Here is a 25552-nt window from a genome sequence, read left to right as displayed (position 1 = left end):
CTATAATATAGTTTAAAACCGGTATTCTCAATTTCTCTAGCTTTCTCTTCTGTCCACTTAGTTTCTTTGCAAGCTATACTAACTCTCCTCCTAATCATAATATCTACCAATTCCATCGTCTTACCAGTTAAGGTTCCTATGTTCCAAGTGGCTACCCTAAACCTATAGTCTTGGACTAGTTTCTTTACCTGCGCTCGTCCAGAAAAGTGCGGAAACCTTTGCCCATTTTTCACCGCACCCAGGCATCGATGCGGCGCCCCTTGCTCACTTTTCGAAATACCCGGAGGCAGGCGCAACGCGCCACTTGAGGGAAACGACCTAGCATTTAAACGATTCAAAGTAAGATTTATTTTCATAAGAGATCCGAGCGGTTTTTTTACGTGTTGGCTGTCGGCTACCTAACACACAACCCTCCTCCTTAAAATATAAAATCTTAAAATATGATAGTCCTTTATTAGTATTATCTCTTTTTTAAAATTATAATTTATAAGGGACTGTAATAAATATTTTAATTTAAAATATAAAATCTTAAAATATGATATTCCATTCGTCTTAAAATAATAATTCCTTTTAGAAATTCAACTTTTTTTAGTATTACAATTATTACATTTTAAAAATATTAAAATTTCAAAATTACCTTTTGATAATAGATTTTTTTAAAAATATTAATTGTTATTATTGTACTTTTTGTGTTATTAATAAATTTAAAAGAAATATAAAAATAAGAAATTTATATTATTTTAATTCTTAATTTTTAAAAAAAGACTAATATTTAAAATAATAAAAAATAAAATAAAAAATTAATATTTTGAGACCGAAGGGTAATTCTTTATTCGTAATCACAAATCAATGTAACCCCAATTACTCCGGGCTCTCTTATAAATTGGGTTTACTCAAACTGACAACTGATTATCCTGAATGTAGTGATAACATCTCTTAACATTATTTTTTTTTAGATTATAAAAAAAAAAAATTAACCCAAAAAGGCAAGGAATAATGGGGACTAGGGCGGTGGCAAGAGTGGGACCCAACATCACCAACTGCAATCATGACCGTCCAATTTCCACACAAAACCAAAACTATCAAAGTTGCTGATGGCTGCCAACTTTCCTTTCCTTTTTTAAGTCAGCCAATTTAGAAAATATATATATATATATATATATAGTAATTTTCTGATAAGTTTATCTGGTGTATCAAGTTAATTTTTATTAATTAAAATAATAGAAACTCTCATTTTATGTCAATTTTTGAGAAACGACATCACAAGTCATTTGATGAATGAGTATTTATTTAATATTTGTGAAACAAATTTAAATACTATTTTAAAGTAATAATTATTTGTTTAAATCATAAAATCATTTTTGTGTTAAAATTTTAGAACATAAAGTGATTGATGTCAACATGTAAATGGAATAAATCAATATTCCAAAGAAACATTCAATTATAAAATAAAATATTTTAATTTCAGTTAAAATATTTTCATTTAATTTTTAAATTTTAGTTGTCGTTTGGCATATGATTTTTTTAAGTTAATTTTTAAAAAATTTAACTATTTTAATTTCGGTTAAAGTTTGGTTGAATTGATTTTTATTGGTTTTTTTAACTTTTGTGAAAAAATAAAATAAAATAATTATGATTTGAATGTGATACTTTGTCTTATTAATTTTTTGGGCAAATTACATATACACCCCTCCAGGTTTGACAAAATTACAGATACCCCCCTGAGGTTTGAGAAATTACGAATTCCCCCCTGAATGCTATATTTGCATAAGAAATTAGGGGGTAATTTGTTATGAAATATAAACCTCAGGGGGTAAATTGTTATGAAAATACAAACCTCAGGGGGCGGGATGTAATTTCCGAAACCTCAGGGGGGTATCTGTAATTTAACCAAACCTGGAGGGGTGTATATGTAATTTGCCCTAATTTTTTAATTTATTTTATCTTTTTATAATTAATTTAGCCCCAACTTTAAATGCCAAACAAGCCATTGAATAATTTCTCACGATGAATAGAGCAAAGTAGGAAAATGTTTTAGACCACTAATCCAAGAGCTTTAATATTGGTGTGGGTCTCACATGATAGGATGTTTTGGCCTTGTATCTTCTTTTTTTTTTTAATTTTTTTTACTTTCTAGCTAATTAGAGTTGTTAGTACTCCAAAATTAGTGATACCAATTACTACTCGAGTAAAGTATCCAAGACATCGAATAAAAAATTATTTTTTTTAGAGATCATTTAGTGATTTTGAGACATGGTCCATTGGTGTTTTAAGAAAGTTGTAATTGGTAAAAAGAGATAAAGACTCATAATTTTGTATTGAATCATAAAAAAATAATAAAAAACATGACAATTGATGATTGAGGGATATTAAGAACACGTGAGTGCCTTTATTTGTTGTTTTTTGGCACAACCATGGGGTATTCCAAGTATGTTTTGATTAGTAGAAGAAGTGAGGCTCCAAATTTTATATTAGATAATTAAAAAATATAGAATAAAATGTATGAAGATTTATAACTGACTTGAGATATGATCACGTATTTTAGAATTAATCAATAATTTTTCCTATGAAACGCTTAATAAAAAATATAAAAAATCCCTTCTTTTCACGTAGTGGGCTCGTGACATGGGACCCACATTGCAGCCGTCTGATTTGCCACGTTGGATCACAATCACACTCATGGTCCATCAATCTCAAAAAAAATTTACTAATATATATAAAGAGTAATGCTACGTCGTTCGAAAATGGCTCCCCGAATCTCTTTAAAGGCAAAAACGACATCGTTTTTGCCTTTTTTTTTTTTTGAATCAGAAACGAAGAAGAAGAAGAAGAAGAAGAAGAAGAAGAAGAAGAAGAAGAGAAGGGAGAAAGGAGAATGGAGAACTGGACAGGAGGGGGCATAAACTAGGGGCGGAGGTGAGGCGGAGGTTGAGCTGCTGCGACGATCAGCTGAGCTGCTGCGACGGCTTTTCTCCCTCCCTCTCTCTCTCTGTTTCCATTTTCGGGGGATTCGGGGGGGAGCTCATTCGAGCTCCCAAGCTTTATCCTATATATAAATTCAGAAATCATTCAGACCTTTTTTTTGGGTAAATAAAAAAAAAATAATTTATTGATTTAGGTGGTGTTTGATAAAATTAAAAATTAAAAATTACGTATTAAAAATTAAATATTAAATTTTTTAAGTTAAAAAGTTGTTTGATAAAAATTTAAGTGTTGAATTAAAAATAAATTATTTGATATATATAATAATCAAATTTAAAATTTACTATTTTCAAATTATATATTTTAATTTTCATATTGTGATGGTGGTCGTTGTGGTGTTCGTAGCGATGGTAGTGATGGTGGTATGATGGTGGCAGTAGTGGCGACAGCGGCAGCGACATGGTGGTGGTAATAACAGTAACGATGGTAGTGATAATAAAATGATGAATGTCCTTATAGCAACAATGATAATTGTAATGATGGTGATGGTAGTGGTGGTTAGGGTGTAAAAATAGCCCGGTCCAGCCAAGCCCACTCAGGCCAGCCTAGCGGGCTCTCGCCAAAAATTGGGCGGGGCTGACCCACTCGTGAAAAATTGTAACCTAAGCCTAAGCCTAGACCAAGGGGGTACTCAAGCCTCGGGCTAGCTAGTGGGCTGGGCTTGGGCTTGGGCCTAGGCTTGAGCCGGATTTGACCATGTTTTATTTTTCTAAATTTTTTTTCACCAAAATTTTATTTTTTCCCATCAGAACAGCTCAAAAATGATAGTAGGTCTTGGGTGAGTCAGGCCTTGAATCGGGCCTTAGAGTAGGCCTAGAGTGGGTTGGGCCCCAAAACACACGGCCTAGGCCCAGGGTCTTAAGCTAGGCTCGAGGCCAAGCCTAAGCTTAGCCACACTGGCCACGAGTGGGCTTTGAGTGGGCCGCGAGCCGATGGGTCAAATTTACACCCCCCAGTGGTGGTGGTGGCATAATGGTGGCGATGGCAGTGGTTGTAACAATAGCAATGGTGGTGGTGGTGGGGGTGGCATGGTGGTGGTGGTAGCAGTAGCAGTGGTGGTGGCGGCGGCGGCAACAGCAATAGTAATGATTTTGGTGGTGGTAGCAGTACAATGGTGGTGGTACAGGTAGTGATGGTGAGTTTATAATAGTGTTTTATAAATTTAGTCAGAATTAAGTAAATTCGATCTGACTTAAAATTTTCTTAAATTTTAACCTATATTTTAATAAGCATTTAAAATTTTAAGTCATATCAATTATAATTATCAAACGAGTTTAATTGATTATCATTTAATACATTTAGTTTTAAATACTGAATCATGTCATCAAACACCTCTTTATTAATTATTTAAATCACATCAATTCCTTACTTTTTTTACACGTATTTCCATAATAAGCTAATAAGCCAAAAAAAATTACTTCCCAAAAAAACCTCAAAATAATATCATGCAGGTCAAATTTATTCTGTACATAAATCTCATACCATACAAATTCAATCATAACCATACAACAATTCAGAATAAATAAGAATAGATACGTAAAATTATTCAATACATAAGCATCATTTTGAAGGTCTAAATTTTTTTTTCAGTAAAATTATTCAATACATAAACATCATTTTCTTTTCATCATCTAAAAGAAAAGGAAATAGTTAAGAATCACATTTACAGTCTCAGAATTTGTCAAGAATTAATTTATATGATAGAGATCAAATTGTTAAAATGTGTCCAGGAATGAAATGACTTGCAACCATTAAGTATTAGTTTTGGTTAAATTTTGAATAAAAATTTCTGGATTTTTAATTCCCTCAAAAAAAAAAAAACATTTGGACATCCAAAGATGATGTTGGTTTGTCATGAGTCATGAATGCAGTAAACTTTTTTTTTTTTTATCGGTAAATGTTAGTTGTTAGATTAGCACCTATGGGAGAAAATTTCGGCAAATATTAGTTGTTAGATTAGCATTTTTTTTTTAATCGGTAAATGTTAGTTGTTAGATTAGCATCTATGGAAGAAAATTTTGACAAATGTTAGTTGTTAGATTAGTATCTATGAGAGAAAATTTTCTTACCTTTAGTAAAGCACCTAAGTGCTTGCACTCCCTTAATTCAACCCCCTTGAGGGGAATTGAACTCATGACCTCCTTAGGTCTAAGTCTTAAGGAAGGTATAGTGGCCAACTAGACTAGGCCTAGTTGGTTGAATGCAGTATACTTATTTGTACATCTCAATGCATTTTTTTGAAAAATTACATGTAAGTACGAGAAAAAAAAAAATACCAAAAGTGGTGCAAGTGTTATGAGTCATGAATACAGTATACTTATTTGTACGTTTCAATGCATTTTTTTGAAAAATTACATGTAGGTAGTAAAAGAAAAAAAAATCAACACATAAGTGGTGCAAGTAACACTTGCACCCTTACAGCTTGCTTTTTATTTACACTCTATTACAGACATACTTACACTCTATGTGTCTGTAATTTTTTTTATCTCCTATCTGCATATAAGTTTCTCCATTTTTTTTTATATGTGTGTCGCTTAGTGAATGATTCACTACATTGCTTCACCTTAACAAAATAAATAATAACACGTAAAAAAAAAATCAAAATTTAAAATAGTATGATTGTAGTTTGACTTGTCATTCTAAAACAATGTTTACTTATAAAATGAACTATTACATCATCTTTATGAAGAATTAATAAAAATGTTTTTTCACTATATATACACGTACGCATTATTAAAAGAATTTAGAATATCATGTGTCATTATTTATCGTGTGTCATTGTTAATATATAACATAGTAAAAAAAAAATTATAAATAAAAAAATATTGATTTATCTTTGTTAAGTAATTGCAAAAATATGAAATGACTCATGTAATCCTATATTTTATAAATAATGTTACATAATATTTGAGATTTTTTATAATAATTTTCTTGTATATATACTTTTTTTTGGATAAATTAAACTGACTTTTCTTGAGATTTCTTGAGATTTGAAAAAAAATAATATATTAAGTCTTACTATTTTGATATAATTATACTAACTTTTCTTTTGATAATGTTGAACAAACCAAAACTAATATAGATAGTGTGAAGGCAAAAATATAAAGGAAAAAATATATATTTTAATATAAAAATATGAGAATATTATTTTTTTATTTATATAATTAAATTATTAAGCAAAACTAAATTTAATATCATGTGAGTTAACATTTTAAAACAATTTAATATTCCCTCCATCTCATATTATTTGTTTATCTTTTTTTTTTTTTTTTAAAACGTCTCAAAATATTTGCCCATCTTAAAAAGTCAAAACATAAATGCTTAGAGAATTCTAAAACTATCCTTTTAGAGTAATTATAAATATGTTTAATAATGTGAATAAAATGGACAATATAATAAATTAAGGGACTGGCGCCCCTCCGGCCTACGATCGAATTAGAGAGTACTGTTGGGCCCGTGGAAACCCACCGGTCCCGTTTCGATAATTTGAATCGTTCAATGTGTAGAACTCGTCAAGTACTATATGCTTGTAAACAATTATGTTGATCAGATATCGATAGCTACGTGATCAAATCAGTTTTGTATAAAAAAATAGACTGTGAAAAAATAAACGGTTGACAAAAATCTGATCTGATGAGATAGTTATCAATATCCGATCAACGTGATTTTTTATAAACATATAGTACTTGACGAGTTTTACACATTAATGGTTCTGATTATCGAAATGGGACCCGTGGTGAGCCTCCACGGACCCAATAATACCCTCAAGTCTGATCACGGACTAGATGGAAGCGCAATCCTAAATTAATATATTTTGATTTGATTTTAAAATAATAATTACATATTACACTAAAAAATTAAAATCTCAAAAAACAAAAAACAAAAACTATTATTGTGACATGAAGAAAGTATAATTATTTTAAATATGAAAATATAATTTAGGAGTAGGGATTGAGAGCTCTAGTGTAGAGTTCTAAATAAAGCATTATACATGTGACATTGAAAAAAAAATATATAAAAAAAAAAGTTAAAACATTATTATTGGCTTTTTTAGCTTTCGAATGTTAGTATTGCAATTTTAAGCATGCCAACAAGGATCAATCAGTCATTATAGAAGATTAATTGTCAACCAATTATTAGACGATTGTATTTTAGTTCTTTCAGTCTTAATGAATAGGACTTTTACTGGTGGCTTGTTTAGGAGAATTTAGTAAACAACAATTAAGTGAAGAAAATCGTAGGAATTCATTAAGTAAAAATGAAAAACTCACAATGAGCTGATCCAGTCTCGTAGAGGTTTACAGTAACAAGCTATTAGAAACTACTCCCATGAATGAAGTGCAATACAAGAAATTGAAGTATAGAAATGTAAAGAACTGTAAAAACTGGAATGCGAAAATAAAGTAGATAAAATTGATTTTTTGATCTGAGTCTGGATCTTCCTTTCTGTGGCCTTCTCTGCTATTCATACTTATCAATGATAACCGTCGAAGTGGGCTCTTAATCGTCGAAATGTCCCTCCATGATCGCTAAGCATGTTCCTCACAGTCAGTCCCACTACGTCATGTTTGCAGTTAGGCTTCCCTCCTGATTTTGAATTTGAACCTTGTGAATAATCGTTAGGCCACATCACCTTATATCTCTTGATCATTCTAGTGCTACGCGGGCCCATTATTGTCAGTATGGGTTGATGCGTGTCTGATTATAGTTGGAATTTATATTACCTCCCCAAATTATTTTTTTCATGCCACGTGTTGAATTGTAATTGACTTATACAAATTATACAATCAACCATCACAACATAAATGAGTTTCATCCATTAAAACTTTTTTAGAATTTTCTTTTGAGTTCCAAAATATTTCTCATAATTTGGTATTTATTTTTTTGGATGAGTAATGTGTGGGGACTTTGTAAAATGAAAAAAAAGTTTGATTTGAAAGTTGGACGGTGGAGGTCCCCACTATAATGGGGTCCACAAGAATTTGAGCGGTGTTGATTGGATTAATGGGGGGCATGCCACATCACGTTAGTGGCTCTTTGGGTTGAGTAAGAATCCTCTACGTGCTTTTACTATTTGATTTTTTTTTTTTGGTTGTAATAGTCGAGATTCATTTTAAAAAAATTTAATAATTCAAGTCACTTTATTAAAAATTAATTTCTTTTTAAATTTTAATCATTACAAAAAGGAGACTAGTAATAACACTAAAGAAAGGATCTTAGTGTTTCGTTTCACATCATTGATCAAGTATATGGTTGAAATGAGTAATTATTAGGCCTCGTTTGGCAAGAGACTATTTTAACTAATTAGTCAAAAAGTTATTAAATTAGCCAAAAAGTCAACAACCCATACAAAAAAGTCAAAAATTCTCTTTTGTCTCTACTTTTTGCACATCTTTTTGTAATTAGTCAAAAAGTCATCCCAAACATACAAGTTTTTTTTATCTGCCTTTTTAGCCAAATAGCCAAAAAGTTACTAAATTAGCCTGTTCCCAAACGAGGCCTAGGGGATTAAAAAAAAGGGAGCAGCTTGCCTCAAATCTTTAAGCGGATTAAATAGTACTGTTCGGGTCGTGAAAACCTATTAAAAGTTCTGTTTTGATAATCCGAACCGTTAATGTGTAAAATTCATCGAGTACTATATGTCTGTAATCACGTTGATCGGATATCAATAGTTTTGTGATCAAATCAGTTTTGTATAAAAAAAAAATAGACGGTGAACAAATTAATGGTTGACAAAAAAATGATAAGATGAGATAGTTATCGATATCCGATCAACGTAATTTTTTACAGGCATATAGTACTCCACGAGTTCTATATATTGAATGGTTCGAATTATCAAAATGAGACCTTTGATGGGCCCTCATAGGCTGAACAATACCGTCTAATTTGATTAAAGACTGGAGGTACGCTGCTTCCTAAAAAAAAAAATCTTTATTGTATATTATAACCAAGTGACTTTTTATGAAAAGTTTTGTAGGAGTTTTAATATTTCTAATTAAATTTTTTAAATTTTGAATTAAAATATAATTTTAAAAAATATTATTGACTAATCCATTAAATCAATAATTATAAAAATATTAATTATCCCATAAGTTATGCTTCTTGAAAAAAAAATAAAACAATCACCTTTTTTATTTGTGAAAATCTATTCTCTCTCATAAAGTATTTAAAAATAAAATTAAATTAAAGGAGCTTCAAAATTAATTTAAAATTGTCAATTTCATGATTTTAAAAATTAAGAAATACACATATAATAAAATTACTAATTCATCTATCTCATATAATTTAAAATTTTGAAAATATTTATATGAAAAGTTTGAAATAAAATTGTAATCACACCTATATCATATGAAATTTAAATTTTTCGAAAATGTAAGTTTAACTTTTGTTCATATTTAATTCAAAACTATCTATTATTACACATTTTAAAATTTATTAAATTAAATTTATTCATATCTTAGGTGATCTAAATCATATCTAATTTAAAATTCTAAAATGTTTAGATGAACGTTCAAAATATTTAATAAAATTTTAATAACGTTATGTAATTTTTTGCACACTCCTACAATTGAGATTCAACTATTTAAATAAAAAATATATGAATTTTAAATTTTATGATGTATGGCATAATTTGCATATCATAACTACTCGATTATGTGTAAATTTTGAAATAAAAATATTTTTATTATTCTGGGGCTAAAAAAGCACAAAATGGCAAAATAGGTTAAATAATTTAATAAGACAAAATATCACATCTAATCTATAATCATTACATTTTTTTCTCTCACAAAAGTCAAAAAAGTCAAAAAAATTCAAGCCAAACGAGGCTAAAAAAGTTAGGCTAAAAAAGTCTCGACATAAAAAAATTGACTATATTAGCCAATATTAAACGAACTTTAAGAATATATCATGTCAATTTTTAAAATTTGTTTATGAATAACTCTCAAAGATTTTAAATTATTATTTAAAGTGTGGATTTTACGTAAATTTATTATAATAAATAAAAGGGAAAATGCATGAATGTGATCAACCAAACCCAAGGGTGTGTGGAAAGATCTAGCAGTTGCCTTGAGACATCAATTATTATTGGAAAATGAATTGTGGCCCTAAAAACAGTGGCCCTAATGGCCTAATTTCCTTTTCTGGATAAGTTTGTTTTTTTTTTTTCTTTTTTTTTTGCCTTGTTTTTTTTTTGTTGCCTTATATGGAAATTTAGGGGCATTCGGGCCCCTAAATTTCGAGCTACCAACCAAAACCGATTATTATTTGAGGGGTAGGTTGAAGATTAGGGTCATTGCTACTCAAATTTTTTTTTTAATATCTAATTTAATTTTTTATTTAAATTAATTTTGATTGATTGAATTTCACAAATAGATAAGGTTATTGAATTTTACCAAATGAATAGTGGAGTAATTGGTAAATTGACAAAAATATTTAATATTATCAGACGAATTTTGACATAAGCTAACCAAAATTATAAAAAGCATGGATAAAATGTATTTATAATTTATCATAAATGATAAAATGTATTTATAATTTATCGTAAATGTAGTTTTGTAATTTATTCTATTTTTATCAATTAAGTTATGACGTATGTATTTGTTGTTGAAAATATAGAATAAATTGTTACTAACATAACAATGAAAAAATAATAATAACAAAACTTACTGGAGTCGTGATGAATATAGTTATAATTTATTTAATTTTAAATTAATCTTCTTTTATTATTATTTAATTTTTAAAATAATTTTAATTATTTATTTAAACAAGTACATAGCACGGGTATTATACTCGTTAGATTAAATTACAAATGAATAAAGCTTGAGACCCCCACCCCTAGTGCCCCCCAGTGCCACGTGGCACTGTGTGATTGAAAGGAAAGAAAAAAAAAATTGTTTTTTGCCTACTTGGGGGTGCTGGGGTGCCCCCCACTGGGGTCCTTAGCACCGCTGATTACAAATATACTACATAGATTTGCTCAAAATAAGAATTACTTTATATGATTTGGAAATTACATACGGCCCATTCAAGTTTCTAATTGCATAATAAATTATTTATTTTATTAATAAATTATCAAATCAATTAACTATTGTTAATGATGCCAGAAATATATTTTAATTAATTGAGGTAATTTTCTTATCATATAGAAGAGTAATTATGAATTTTATTTTATTTTTGTCAATTATGTTAAATAATTTTTTTTGATAATGAGGTATTTGTAATTCTTAAAATCATAGGGAGTAATTTGTATTTTAAGTAAATTTCAGAAGGTGTATTTGTGATTTACCCAAAAAATTATTAAAAATTTGTATTAATTATTGTTATAGTTTGACTCAAAATTTATTTTAGTTTACATTATTTTAATTTGAATAATTTGGTCTATATATTTTAAGTTCAATTTTAATTTGATCTTTTCGTCTAAATTTTTGTAAATTTTATCTACATACACACCTTAAAAAATTGACAAGTGTTCAGAAAATATTAATTTTAACATCTAATTCGGACGGAATGACCAAATTAAAATTACACTTAAAGTATAACGACTAAATTGTTCTATTTAAAACTATAAGAATTAAAGTAAAATTTGATTCATAATATAAAGGTGAAAAATGTAATTAATCTTAAAAACTTTATATAATACTTATTTATTAATATGGAACCACACACCCATTAAAGATTGGGTAATAATTTTTTTTAAAATATTTAATATTTTTGAATAATTATTCAACTTCATATTAGTAATATAATAATGTGACAAAATTAATTTATTTAAGTTATGAAATCTACATAAATCAATTAATAATTTGAATAAATTTATAACATTATAAAATGTAGGGAAAATATCGCAAGTATTTGAAAAAGTAATTACAAATCAGTTAAAAAATTATATAAATATTAATAATTAAATTTATATATTTTTTCATGGATTTGTATTTTTTTTTTTTTTCGGCCTTCCACTTGGGCCCATTATGATGTTTGCTCTATTAGGTCCAAGTAGGTGGCCCAGTTGGTGTGAGCTAGGGCTGAGCAAGGAATTCGTGAAATCCGTAATCCGATCCAGTCCAGTCCAATCCGATAGGTTTGGATTGGTTTTTTGAATCAGCGGTTTGGTTCCGGATTGAAGAATTAAAAATCCGTAGTCTACGGATTGGTTCCGGATTGAACCCCACGGTTCCGGATTGGAACCGATCCGGACCGTATACAAATAGTCTATACTTTTATTATACATCCTCCCCCATAGTATCTTCTCTTATTCTATATAAAATCTAAACTCAAACCTAAAACCGTATAATATCTTATTTTATTACTTTTGTTTGTATTTTCTTATGGTTGTTTAAATTCAAGAATAGCATGTCACTATTATAGAAAAACATGTTGCTATTATGGAACTGATATAGCGCTATGTTTGTATTTTTATGAAATTAAAGTGTTATATATATATATATATATATATTTGTTATTTAATTATGTGAATCCGTGGTCCTAAACCGATCCAATCCGTATTTAAATGGATTGGTTCGGATTGGTTCCATGATTTAAATGGATTGGATTGGTTCCAATTTTTCAGGAACCGTAGATAACGGATTGGTCCTGATTTTACCCCAATCCGGTCCAATCCGGACCATGCTCACCCCTAGTGTGAGCGGGTTTGTGGGACCCAAACGCCAACGGTGATTTTCGAGTAGGGTACGATGCCCTACGCTAGTAGCACACTGGACTTATGGCGGTGACTTGCAATTTAGGTTAACAAAGGCTACGTAAAGGCTTTTAGTTTGGACCAATGTTGAGCATCATCAAAGAAAATTATAAAAAAAAATTTACATAATATTTATGAGCATGGGATTGGGAATGTAAAATTCTTAATAGATTTTTGGAACAATTACAAAACAAACACTGGATTTTGAATCTTCAAATAAAATAAATTCTGAATTTTAATTTTGTCATTTTAAATCTTAATCTTTTGATTTATTTTCAATTTAAGCCATTAAACTATTTTTGTCAAGTAAAACTGATAAAATAAAATAAAATATTTAAAATACTATTTTTCATTAAGTTAATGATTAAAGTACTCATTTGTTTTTTTTTATTGATTTTACTTAACGAAAAATTGCAAATGGTTTGGATTGAAAATAAATCAAAACTTTAGAATTTAAATTGACAAAATTAAAAACTCAAGGTTATTTTGTTATACGGGTCAAACTCTGGGATTTTTTTTTTTTGTTTTTATAATTTCTACTAGATTTTTTTTAGAGGGCTACTATTAGTACATACCTAATTTCTTTAGACCCCCAATTCTCACTTTTTTTATTACAATTATACGCTGAAGTAAAATTACATTAAATGACAATTTTTAATGGAACATACACCCACGAAATAAAGATAACTCTACAATATTATATACCCACCTCCCCACCTAAACATATTCCTCACCCACCTAAACCCAACGTGTTTCTCTGCATCAACATTCCTCTTCATTACTATCCTAAACCCTACATATATTCCTTTTTATTGCAATCCTAAACCCTAAACTATAAATCAATGGTTAAATTAGAAAGGATGTCTGTTATTTTGTTTGTTATATTGAATCGGAATAGAAAAGAGTGAATTGAGGGTTAAGTTACACAATGCTGAACAAATGCTGATCAACAACACAGTGCTAAAAAAATTATTTATGTTTGGCAACATAGTGTTGAATAAATGTTTTTCGGTAACATAGTGCTGAACAAATAATTTCTGTTCGGCAACACAATGCTAACAAAATTGTTTACGTTTGGCAACACAATGTTGAACCAACCTTTGGGCTGTCGACCAATTGGACGACCGGATGGTCGACCGGTGATTTGATTTTGGCTCAATTTTACAACAATGATGCAATGGTGTTGATAAAAGGACACCGCTGCAGGGCTGGCCCTGCCCTAAGGCAGGTAAGGCTTGTGCCTTAGGCCCCATATTTTGGCCAAAAAATAGGGCCCCAAATTTAAAAAATTGTTATAGGTTCAACTTTTTTTTTTTTTTTTTTTTTTTGGGTTTTAAGATCAATTTAAAGGGTCCCAAATGTTTTATTGGGCCCATGTATTATTTAGCCCATATTTATTTATAAATGTATTTGGCCCATATTTATTAAAATGAAAATATATAAATAAATAAATAAAAAACAATAGGGCCCCTAAATTTGGTAAAACATATAAACATATATAACATAGGGCTCCTAAATTTGGCCCAAAAATAGGGCCCCTAAATTTGGTAAAATATTATAGGCTCAATGTTTTTTTTTTTTAGTTTTAGGATCAATTTAAAGGGCCCCAAAATATTTTTTGGGTCCATGTATGATTTATTCCATATTTATTTATAAGTGTAATTTGGTCCATATTTATTAAAATGAAAATATATATTAAAAAAAAAGTGTTTGGGCTCAAGAAAAATAATACATACAATATATGGGCCCTATTTTTTTTATTTTTTATTTTTACCTTCTTTATCTATTAGATTTTAGTGGAATAAATAATTTTGCTCAAATTTTTTTACCTAGGTCTTTATCAATTTTAATTGAATAATTTTTTCCTAATTTTTTTGTTCTAATTTTGTTTTATTAAATTGTTTTATTTATAATTTTAATGATTATATTTGTAAGTAAATTTTTTTATGGTTACAAACAAATAAAAAAATTGTAACTTATTGTTTTATTCATGAATTTTTTTTCAATATAAAAAGGCTCCCATTTCTGAAATTCGCCTTAGGCCCCGACGAACTCAGAGCCGACCCTGCACCGCTGTTCACTGATTTCGAATAAATCAAATAGAGGGACTATCGTCATCATTATTCTTCAACAGGAGAGGGAAGGAGAGGGACCGTCTTCAACCACGATAGAGAGGGGTGTGCAAAATTAGGTATATGTGCACTTGAGTGTGATGATATTATGAATAAGGATAAATTTGATTTTAAATGAGATGTGTAAAAAAATCTTATTGAAATTTAAGGTTTAGAGTGAGTGTTCAAAGAAATAGGAGGTCTAAAAAATTAAGGTAGGTACTAATAGCAACTCTTTTTTTATTTTTTTTAAAATTTTTTTTCACTTCTATCTTTTCATATTTTTTGTTTATAATTTTACTTATAAAATATTATTTTTTATCTTTATTTCTAACCTCCAAAAACCTTAATTTTAACCTTAACTCATCCCCGCATCTACCTCTGCCCCTATTTTCGATCCCTCCCTTATCCATTATCATCTTCGACCACCCTCATCACTTATCCTTAGCCTTTCTTTACGCTCGTTCACCCCTTTCTAGCTACTCTTGCCACCCTTTGCCCCTTCCTTTGTCAATCTCTCTCTCTCTCTCTCTCTTTGAGGACGCAAGAGGAGGGTCATCGGAGGTGGAGGGTGACTAAGAAAGGAAGCTACACGAGAGAGGCAATGCTACCAAAGAAAGAGGGAGGCTGGTGTGGAGATCAAAGAAGAATGTGTATGATTGGGATTATGATGGATATTTAAAGGAAGAGATCAATTTTGATGAGTGCGAGTCTAAAAAAGTGAAGGATCTAAAGTAGTATTATGATGGAACAAATAGCAGCACTCAAGGCTTTAACCTGATTTGATTTGTCATACCATTGTCCCTAATCAAAAACATAAAAATAAAAATAAAAATAAAAATAAAAAATGTAAACGAGAAAATTACATACAAGCCCATACAATTTATAAAAAATACAAGTTACGTTTGAGAAATTTCAAATACCCTTAGTATGGTTTTTAACAAAATCGTAGAGGTAGAATTTTTATTTATAGAAAATATTAACCAATATACACTGACTCAAAATCAAAGTCTACTTTTATAACCAGAAAAATTGATATAAATATTTAAAAATGATTGGTATAGATTTATTAATTTTTTCATAATTCTTATGTAATTAATTAATATTTTTCAAAAGATTGTACATATATTTATAATTATTACACCTACCTCATGCCCTAAACAAAATTTTCAGCTTCGAATCATGAGAACACAAATTGAGGCCTAATTATTACATTTGTTAACCCTAACCACAATCTTGCCTTGGAGGCCTACCCCTAGTGCATAGATCCAATGAATGTTCATTGTGTTTTAATGCCATCTTAATCCAACATATAGAAAATGTCATGTCAATGGGCTTCTAGGCCAGTGGCATCCCCCCACCTCTTATGCAAGGGAGGTCGAGGATTCGACGCATTAGAGACGAGATTTGGTGGCACTGACAGTGCTCATTTAGCTTATATTTGTACAACCTACCACCCATTAGCTGCTGAGTGGACTATGTTAAAATCTATCATCACCTACTCCACCTACTACACCTACCACCACCTACTACCACCTACTACACACCTACCACTACCACCTACTCCACCTACTCCACTACATCTCCTATATAAGGAACCCCTCACCATTTGTAATATATAACATAAATCAACCAATAATACATCAATTCTAACATGATATCAGAGCAGGTTTAGAACCTAGTATTTTTCACTTCACCGGCGGGCGACAACCTCACCTTAGCCGTCCGCCGGACCTCAACCTATTCCGTTTATTTTCTACACATACCTTCCCATCAGTGGTGCTTTGCCGTGAGCCAGCGTAGTTTCTAACAAATTCCATCTTAGTCACCTGTGTGAACTTCTCCAAGGGACCGGAGACAATATCCCTGAAAAAGTCGACGGAGTCCGTCAGCTCCTCTGCAGTCTTGCCCTTCCAAACAACAACCTCCAGAACTGGACCCGAACCACCTTCCTACACTTGGGTGGTCAATGCTAACAGTTCTTGTCATCTGTTGAAAAAGCCCCCACTACTCTCTCTCTCTATTCAGTTCTTGGCGGCACTTGTTTACCATCTTCCAACTTCAACTGTAGGGCTTCACCGAAGTTATCAGAAAGTTGAATAATCGAGCCGCCGGACCTCTCATCTTCCAACTATTTCTGCATGACTTCCATCACAGTGAAGGCGAAGATTCAAGATAAGGAGGGCATCCCACCGGACCAGCAAAGGCTCATCTTTGTCGGAAAGCAACTCGAGGACGGCCGTACCCTCGCCGATTACAACATCCAGAAGGAGTCGACCCTCCACTTGGTGCTCCGTCTGAGGGGTGGTATGCAGATCTTCGTCAAGACCTTGACTGGTAAAACCATCTAAACCAAGTCTTTGTCGCATAAACCACTCGATTCTCTCCCTCTCAAACAAACACCAAAGAATCGAATCAGAAGTGGAATACATACTGGGACTGGAGTTCCCTCTTATTTAGAGAGAGAGAGCGTGAGGAATCTCAAACCAAAAAAAAGCAAAATATTATAATATATATACTGCGTGTGTACTTGAATGGGATCAAAAAGTGGTGCTTTCTTTGCTTTGCTATACTCTCTGTAGAAAACCAGTTCTGGGTTTTCTCTGCTTTTGAGGTCTCTCTCGCCGCCTTTGGGGGTTTCGGCACTGCCTTTTTCTCTGCAGCAAAATCTGGGTTTTGAAGCCGCATTTAAGTCGCCTAGTGGTTGTTCGACAGATTATTGTCTAGCTGGTCCTCTTTCAATTATTTCTGGCTACCAATTATCTCTCCCTCTCTCACTTTGCACCCACTCTCCCAGTACCACCACTACGGCCACTTTCCTTGTCCCTCCTTTATTTTCACCATCATTTCTTTCAAACTTTTCATCACCTTTATTTTGTTCTCTTTCTGACCCATCTTTTTATATCCACCACATGGACAACCGACTCCAAATAATATATATTATCCCAACTTTCATCATTAACCAAGCCAGACAGTCAGATCTCTGCCTATCCAAACATGGAGCCCTCACTATTCACATCATGACAGAGAGTGCATTAGAGGCATGCATCACCATCAACTTTCATCATTCAAATTAATTAATACACAATTTTTATTTATATCAGGGATCAACCCTGCTCACATTTTCCACCGCCCAACTTTTTCTTGAACCTCAATTTTTTATCTTTTCGTTTTAAAAAAAAAAAAAAAAAATTCATTCCATCTAATTTTTCTGCTCAGTCTTGTACCTTCAAGCCATTCGGATTTTCACAATACACTCATTTTATTTCTATCGGGACTTCGCCTTGATCACAATTTTACACCAAAAAAAAAAAAAAAACAAACAAACAAACAAACAAACAAACCACACAACAAACAAAACACCCACATCCACCGGCGGGATTTTTCTTTTCCCTTCTCTACTCTACTGCAGGTCTCTTCTTTTTGCCTCCGTCCTGAGCGGCCCTTGACAGTGCAACCTCTGTGTTTCCCACTCCACTGGGAACGATCACTACTCCCTGCTCCTCCACTGCAGCATATGGCGGACCTCCAAATTGGAACATAACGGTGGCCTTCCGCTTCAGCTCCTTATTTTCCACCTTTAGCACACTTATCTCTGCTCGCGCATCCTTATACATGCGTTGGAGCAGAGCCAGTTGGGCGTTTAACTGTTGCACCTCATTTGTCATACTCTGAAGCCGGTGCGACAAGTTTGTGACCGCCGTCATGGTCTCCACACATGACTTCAAAGTATACTGATTGGCCTCAATATCAGTTTGCACCGCCATTTTTTGCTCCACCGACCGCATCGGAAAGTTCAACGGAGCAAAACCGGAGGTGTTTGGTTGAGGTTCACTGGCCACCGCACCCGTTATCTCTCTTGTTGACTCGTTGAGGTCAGGAAAGATAGTGAGCAGAGGGCGGGAAGAAGAAGCCATTTTCTGGGCAACAGAGTGTTACAGAGTATCTCTCTCAGAACACAAAGAATTTTTCAGAGGTTTTTTAGCAGGTTTTTGTCTCTGCCTCAGCCTCAGCCTCCGTCTTGGTTAAATAGCCGAGGCAGACACGCGCATCGCGCGCCACTTGACGCCAGACGACAAAACGGGCGCGCAAGCCAAGGTAGTCACGCGCCTCGCCATCATGTCCGGCACACCTTTTTATGGATTGGGCACTCCTTTTGATGGCACGCCTTTTGACAGATTGGGCACACCTTTTGAGGGTGCGACTTTTTATGGGTCCGACAAGACTCTGTAAACTGTCCCGACATTGATTCCGGTTAGCTCCTTCATGGGTCCGACAAGACTCTGTAAACTGTCCCGACATTGATTCCGGTTAGTTTCTACAAGGGTCCAGCAAGACTCCGTAAACTGTCACAACATTGTCTGCTACAACGGTCCGACATGACCCCATAAACTGTCTTCTACATCGGTCCGACACGAGCCAGTGTCTTCTACATCGGTCTACCATAACCATACAGTCTTCTACAACGGTCTGACACAACCATACAGTGTCTCCTATCCATTTTTTATTTTTTTCAGATTATTTTCTTGTTTTGTTACTCTCTCCAAACTCAAGTTGGTTAGTTCCTATTCCCCTTGAGTTTGCGGGGAGCTGTTAAAATCTACCATCACCTACTCCACCTACCACCACCTACTACCACCTACTACACACCTACCACACACCTACCACTACCACCTACTCCACCTACTCCACTACATCTCCTATATAAGGAACCCCTCACCATTTGTAATATATAACATAAATCAACCAATAATACATCAATTCTAACAGACTAGATATATAAACTGCATTTGGAATCCTCAAAAAAGAAAATGTCATGCTAGTCAACTAACATCAATCCAATATGGCACTCTAGTTTCAAATTTGCTAGAGAATTCAGATGGCATACCATTGCAGTTTAACATGGGGAACTGTAAATCAAACATCCCCTTTTAAAGTCTGAAAATTAGGGCGCCATTGAATAAAGTTACTACAATCAGAATGCTAGAAAAAAAGTATTTCTGATCAGAATAAATTCAAGATGGAATGCTACTAATCAAAGCCGAGTTCCACAATGCTGGTAGTATACAATACATGGTAGAGTCCAAGTTGTCAGTACCTTCATTGCTGGTCTAACAGTTTCACCAAGATGGAAGAAAGCATGAAAACTGGTGCAAAATCATTTCGGGTAGGAAATTACGTGCTGCATATCAGTAATCAGCTTATGAGTTTTCTCAACGTTGCTTCAGCTCGCTGCTCAAATTTTGGTAGGGCCCATTCATGCTGAATTATGTCAAGACCGTCTTTCTCAGCACCCAAACTCTGAAATGAATAACACAAAAGGTAAGTAAGGATCCATTCATGATTCAAAGTCTTGTAACGAACCAACCTATATCCCATTTAATTATCCAAAAGGTGACACAAAGCTGAGGTTAACAAAATACTATTGAACCATATTCTGTGTCTAGATAATAAATTGTACACAAAATAAACTACTCTCCCCACATTCCATAGAAAAATATCAATTGTTAATTTGCCTGCGCCCCATCAATTAGTCGATCAGGCTATGGCTACTCTCTCTGTTGCATTTCCACCCCAATCATCCAAGTGTTTTTCAGATGCCCAGAATCCATATAACTATTCTGCCTAGCCCATGCTAACCTAACAGATCTGGACAAAAAATCCATTCGTAGCAAGTTAACAACACAAGCTACTTTAGCTCCCATCCCGGACCCTTACCTCATGCAAATTTATCAACTGATAATATTTTCTTTTCTTTTCTTTTCTTTTTTTTTTTTTTAACAGCGAGCTTGTTTACATAATTAAAATTATGTTACTCTTCACATAGAGGATAGACGAGTAAAAATGATTACTTTTATTTTTTAATTTGAACTCAACATGACACCATTGCTGCCTGTTAAAACCAAATAGAGCATGAACCCATAGCTACCTACCTTATTATAAAGGATATGAAAGCCATCCTTGATCAACAAGGGCTCTTCTACAAATTTATTCTAGACCCCATCGATCCCTTCATTAAGAACTAAGATAAGAAAAGATATTTTTACATATCATATAGACTATGGTAAAATGATTTTTCTTGCTACTCTGGCCAGCTGTGCCAAGCACAACAGTGACATCATAACCACCTTTATGCTGAAGGATATGAAACTACCCTTAACCAACAGGGCCCTCATCCACATATCTATTCAAAACTACATCCATTAATTTGCAACAAAGCAAAGATACTGAAGCCTAGTAGAGCACATTGCACCACCAGAATCTGACACAAGACAAGCATCGTATGCTTCTCTTGATCCACAAGAGGCAGCTCGCATGCCTTTGAGATTCTTGATCAAAATTGCACAACAGGATATACGCATTAGCAAGCATTAAATGATACCTATAGTAGGAAGCAAAATTAAGTGAGCTCTATAAAGCTCACGCTTGTCCACGCTTATCGATGGTGGGTCTCAGCAGACATGACTAACTCATAGAATGACTTAAGGGTCTCAGTTTGGCAGCACACCACAAATCAGCCATACATAGCGGGCACCTATATCATGCAACCCTCATCGCATATATCAACAGATTGTTTAAAGTAGAACCCAAATGACCTACAAGTTCCTGTCCAAGCCAAATTGACCATATAAGCCTCCCTCTATTTCTCTTCCCAGAATGTATAACATGCCCACAGGCTAGGCAACTTCCACCACACCCACTCATGTGGCTCACCCTACAAATCCATGACCTTTGGAAACATCCCCTATTAGAGGATGTTCAAAGAAACTAGAATTTAGACAGATACAACAGCACATAATTGCGAGGTTTTTTTAAGATAGACTAAATGTAAAGTAAAGAAAGAAGTTTGGAAGGAAAAGTGAAAAATTAGAATGTTTGACACTTAGAATATAAGTTACTGCTTAAGCCTTTGAAATCAATTTTAAATAATAATAATAAAAAAAACCTTGGAGAAAAACAAACCTTGGAAGGATCGAAGCCAAATCCACTCATTTGCATCATACGCTGTGTATCATCCGTGGCTACATCAGAACATCATGTCAGTTTCTTTATAATATCCACAGAAATAGCAACTATCAATCACACACCCTTCTTCTGAGAAGATGATTGACATGCAAACATGAATTGTTCGCAATATATATTTAAAAAAAAAAAAAGAAGTCACAAGGATACTAACCATTTTCTTCCCCCAAAATGAGACTAAATAAACCCCTTAGTCCAAACATATTGAGAAAATACCTGATAAAAAGTCACAGTCAATCATCAGTGACATTCAGCCAATACAATTGATATTTTATATTAGATGCAAAATATTTAGCAGTTGAATAGCTGGAAGAAGAAAGCTGCTTATTGACAAGGCTGGACAAGTACCATGAGCGACTACTGACATAGCTAACATCGATGGTGCTATAGTCAATACCATTTTGCAACATTGACCTAAACCTCTGAGTCAGTGGAAAAGGTATCTTGGCTGGAGAGAAAAAAAGTGAGTCATCCATATTGTTAAAATTTATGTTTCTTCCTAACATGTCTGAGATCAAAGTTCAATGGCAGAAATAAAAAACTGACCTGCTACAAATCCGGAAAAGAAAAAGTTAACCCAGGCAAAAGTAAGAGTCTGACAAACAAAAGCAATAAAAAATAAATAAAACGGTCAGATCCCAATGCCAAAAATTGAATCAGAAAACAACAAAAATTGAAAAAAGGGTGATAAACTACACAAAAAATGCAATACCTGGGGTATGATCATTGAAAGATTTTTCTTCATCATATCCATGGCCATGTTTGGATCAGAAAACATTTGTGCCTGTGCATTCTGAGCCTGGCCCTTGGGGACAAAAAGTAACCCATTTTCCTGCAATGTAACATCAATACATATTTCGATGATATTAGAATAACAGCAGTAAGCTACAAATGTTTTGTACTACAAGCTATGAAGCACAGACACCACTTTGGAGATCATGTACCGGTGTGTGACATGTGTGGGTCACGCTAGAGGAATCGAGAACATGTTGGGACACACCAGGGACACATTATATCCTTTATTTTATTTTATTTTTTTTCAACGGAGTAGCATACCCCAGGTTGATAAATTTGATGAGAATAATTATTTGACCTAGAATAAACATATGCTATTAAAAAATATGACATAATAAATATATAAAATCATATGTTTTGCAGTGCCCCCCATGCGTTGTGTCCCACATTTTCTAAAAATTTGCGTGTTTTGCATGTCTGTGTTGTGTTTTTATCGTGTCACATGTCTGTGCTTTTTAGGCTACAAGCTAGTCACTAAATGAACTCCCTGACCCTACTTACATATACCACTTCAAACATTAAGCATTTCGACTTTGCTAGGATTTTCAAACTCTAAACTTATGGCATGTTTTGTCATCCCAGGATTGAGTGGCTCAACTGAATTTTACATGGCCTTTTTTTTTTCATCAGCTGAATTTTAAATGGCCTTTGGTGTTACAAATCCATCAACTAGAATGAAGTCAGCAAGAATGGATGGCGAAAAATTGATTTTACGAATTCACAAAGTTGCAGTGCTCACTTTCTCACTAATCTTTGCATCAGTAGCTGATATTCTTCACAAAAACTGTGGCAATTAAATTTCTAGGGACATCCAGATGCATCCCTTGTAACATGCACTATCAAACTAATACTAATAACTAAGAATAAAAAGTTCCATAACTCATATACCTTCCTACAGGGAATAGTGACACATGTAGACTGACATGAAAAACATTGTGAGGGAGAAAATGAGGTCAAGCACAATTTGACAGAATCAGAATGTTGCTGGATGCCACAGCATAGTTCCCTTCACCTCTTTATCTCCCCACACAGCAAAATTTTCAGTGCAGAAAAAGTAGATAAGATAATTCCCTATTGCTAAGGCTAGTAAATAAAGCAACAGGGTAACATTTGGTTCATTTTTTACTAAGAAGCACCGACACATCAAACTAGGTGTTGTAGCCATGTCAGACACGTGTATAGGACACAAACAATGGGGGACATGTATGTGACATGCTATGTGGCGTGATTATTTTTTTGGGTATCATTTTTTTTCAGGGAACACACGGACATGGCAGTGTCTTATTTTAATTTTTTAAAGCTGATTTTGAGGGTCATATTATAATATTTGAAAACATAGGGGTTGAATTTAAAAGAAAAAGAAGTATAGAACTCATATCAAACCATCGATATCTAACCACAAATGTAAAGTTGATAGATTGACTTTTAATGATCCTTGGACCCTAACACAACACAAACATAATCTCTGGATGACTTAAATTTACTTTTTTTTAAAAAGTAAATTAGAGTTAGTTTTCATTAATTTTGATTGTTTATGAATGTAATATTTATATAAACAGAAAATAAAAATATACATATAAAAAAAATATTTGATGCATCCCACCATGCATCAAATTTAGCCTTCTACACTATTTGCAATCAGTCGATCAATCTACAACCCCGTTGAATTAGCTTCATAAATAATGATTAAGTAGACATCACGAAACACGTGCATACAACCTATATGCAGTGTCCAGTACTCCACAGAGGATTCTATAGACTACATAGCCTTCGCCCAAAAAGTAGAGTAATAGTTTTAATGGGTTACGTAAATGAAACTTTGGGCATCATAACACCTCTTATTCTCAAAGACTTGATTGAGAGACTCATTGTGAATTCCGATTAATACTAAAAGAGCACATAATTACCACAAGCAGATATACATATGTATATATATACATAAATAAAAGCCAGCCCCTCCTCTCTCTTTCTCAGTTTCATAACTTACAACCTCAAACTTGAGTTTTACAGATCACACATGATGATTTCAAAAACTAGCCATTGATGCAGTAACATCACTTTTAACGCAATTTAGATTCAGTGGTTAGTTTCATATATCATTTTATATCCCTTGCAATACTTTCTCTAACAACAAAACCGAGCCCAGTTTCAACATAAATACATCCAATTTGAAATAAAAACCCAATACTAGCCTATCTGACACCACAATCAGTAAGAAAGTGATCAATTTTTGTTTCAGCTACCCATATACAAAATTTATGCAATCGTGATCTACCCACAACTAAAATCGAAAAATTTCCATCAAAGCACATGTTATAAACACAAATTCAATTAATTTTCACTTCAGGCAAAATCAAAATCAATCCTTGTTCAGTGATGAATTCAAATTCCTCAACAAAATTAAAGAACACAAAATAGATAAAAAAAAACCTCATTGCCGAAGTAAGCCTTTCGAGCTCGAAACGACTTAGATGGAATGAAATTCGCGCTGGCCCGTAGATTTCTAGCCCTAATAATAACCTGCCTGAACAATTCATCAACATAAATTACAGATCAAATTCAACAACTTGAACATATAAAGCTATACATGAATATTAATAGAGAGAGAGAGAAAGACCCTTCTTTGACGATTTTGGCATCGGGCAACTGAGAAGAACGCATGAGCTTGGAGACGAAGTAACGAAGGACTCCGATGAGAACCATCACCACCGATAATGGGATCAGCACCCAATCTCTGATCGCTGTATCCAATACCAAATCTGCCGCCATTGAATCACACCTCCAAAACCCCCCTCTCTCTCTCTCTCTCTCTCTCTCTCTCTCACTTGTTGTTGGGTTGAACGAAAGAGAATGACCTATGGCGCCGTTTGTTTAAGAGATAGAATGAAAGAAAAGAAAAGGGGTTGTTTGGAATGTATTAAATAATTGTATTTTTTGATTTTTT

General features: G+C 33.0%; 1 protein-coding gene and 1 long non-coding RNA gene across 2 annotated transcripts; one reads left to right on the top strand and one right to left on the bottom strand.

Annotated features, from left to right (window-relative positions):
• Positions 1–15616: 15616 nt before the first annotated feature.
• On the top strand, positions 15617–20093 carry LOC145798942 (uncharacterized). Its single transcript, XR_014340855.1, has 2 exons — positions 15617–16270; positions 19566–20093. It is a non-coding gene; the product is annotated as an uncharacterized LOC145798942 (long non-coding RNA).
• On the bottom strand, positions 19641–25510 carry LOC114308728 (ER membrane protein complex subunit-like protein (Protein of unknown function DUF106, transmembrane)). Its single transcript, XM_028254392.2, has 8 exons — positions 25226–25510; positions 25039–25132; positions 22526–22645; positions 22360–22408; positions 22162–22261; positions 21968–22029; positions 21754–21812; positions 19641–20091 (listed from the first exon to the last, which is right to left on the bottom strand). Exons 1-8 carry the CDS (start codon positions 25375–25377, stop codon positions 19987–19989), a joined length of 741 nt encoding a protein of 246 aa, XP_028110193.1. The 5' UTR covers positions 25378–25510; the 3' UTR covers positions 19641–19986.
• Positions 25511–25552: the final 42 nt, after the last annotated feature.

The sequence above is a fragment of the Camellia sinensis genome, chromosome 9 (genome assembly GCF_055761805.1).
Source record: "Camellia sinensis isolate YWXY chromosome 9, ASM5576180v1, whole genome shotgun sequence".
Lineage (NCBI taxonomy): Eukaryota > Viridiplantae > Streptophyta > Magnoliopsida > Ericales > Theaceae > Camellia > Camellia sinensis.
Note: the sequence above shows the minus strand (reverse complement) of the source record. Positions and strands in the feature narration are given on the sequence as shown.

What these genes read in the sequence shown, in the direction of transcription:
- LOC114308728 (XM_028254392.2), bottom strand. Translation starts at nt 25,377, where the DNA reads ATGGCGGCAGATTTGGTATTGGATACAGCGATCAGAGATTGGGTGCTG. An exon ending in AGGCTTACTTCGGCAATGAG is followed by an intron (nt 22,646 to 25,038) that starts GTTTTTTTTTAT and finishes GTTACATTGCAG; the next exon opens with GAAAATGGGTTACTTTTTGT. An exon ending in CTTTTCCGGATTTGTAGCAG is followed by an intron (nt 22,262 to 22,359) that starts GTCAGTTTTTTA and finishes TTTTCTCTCCAG; the next exon opens with CCAAGATACCTTTTCCACTG.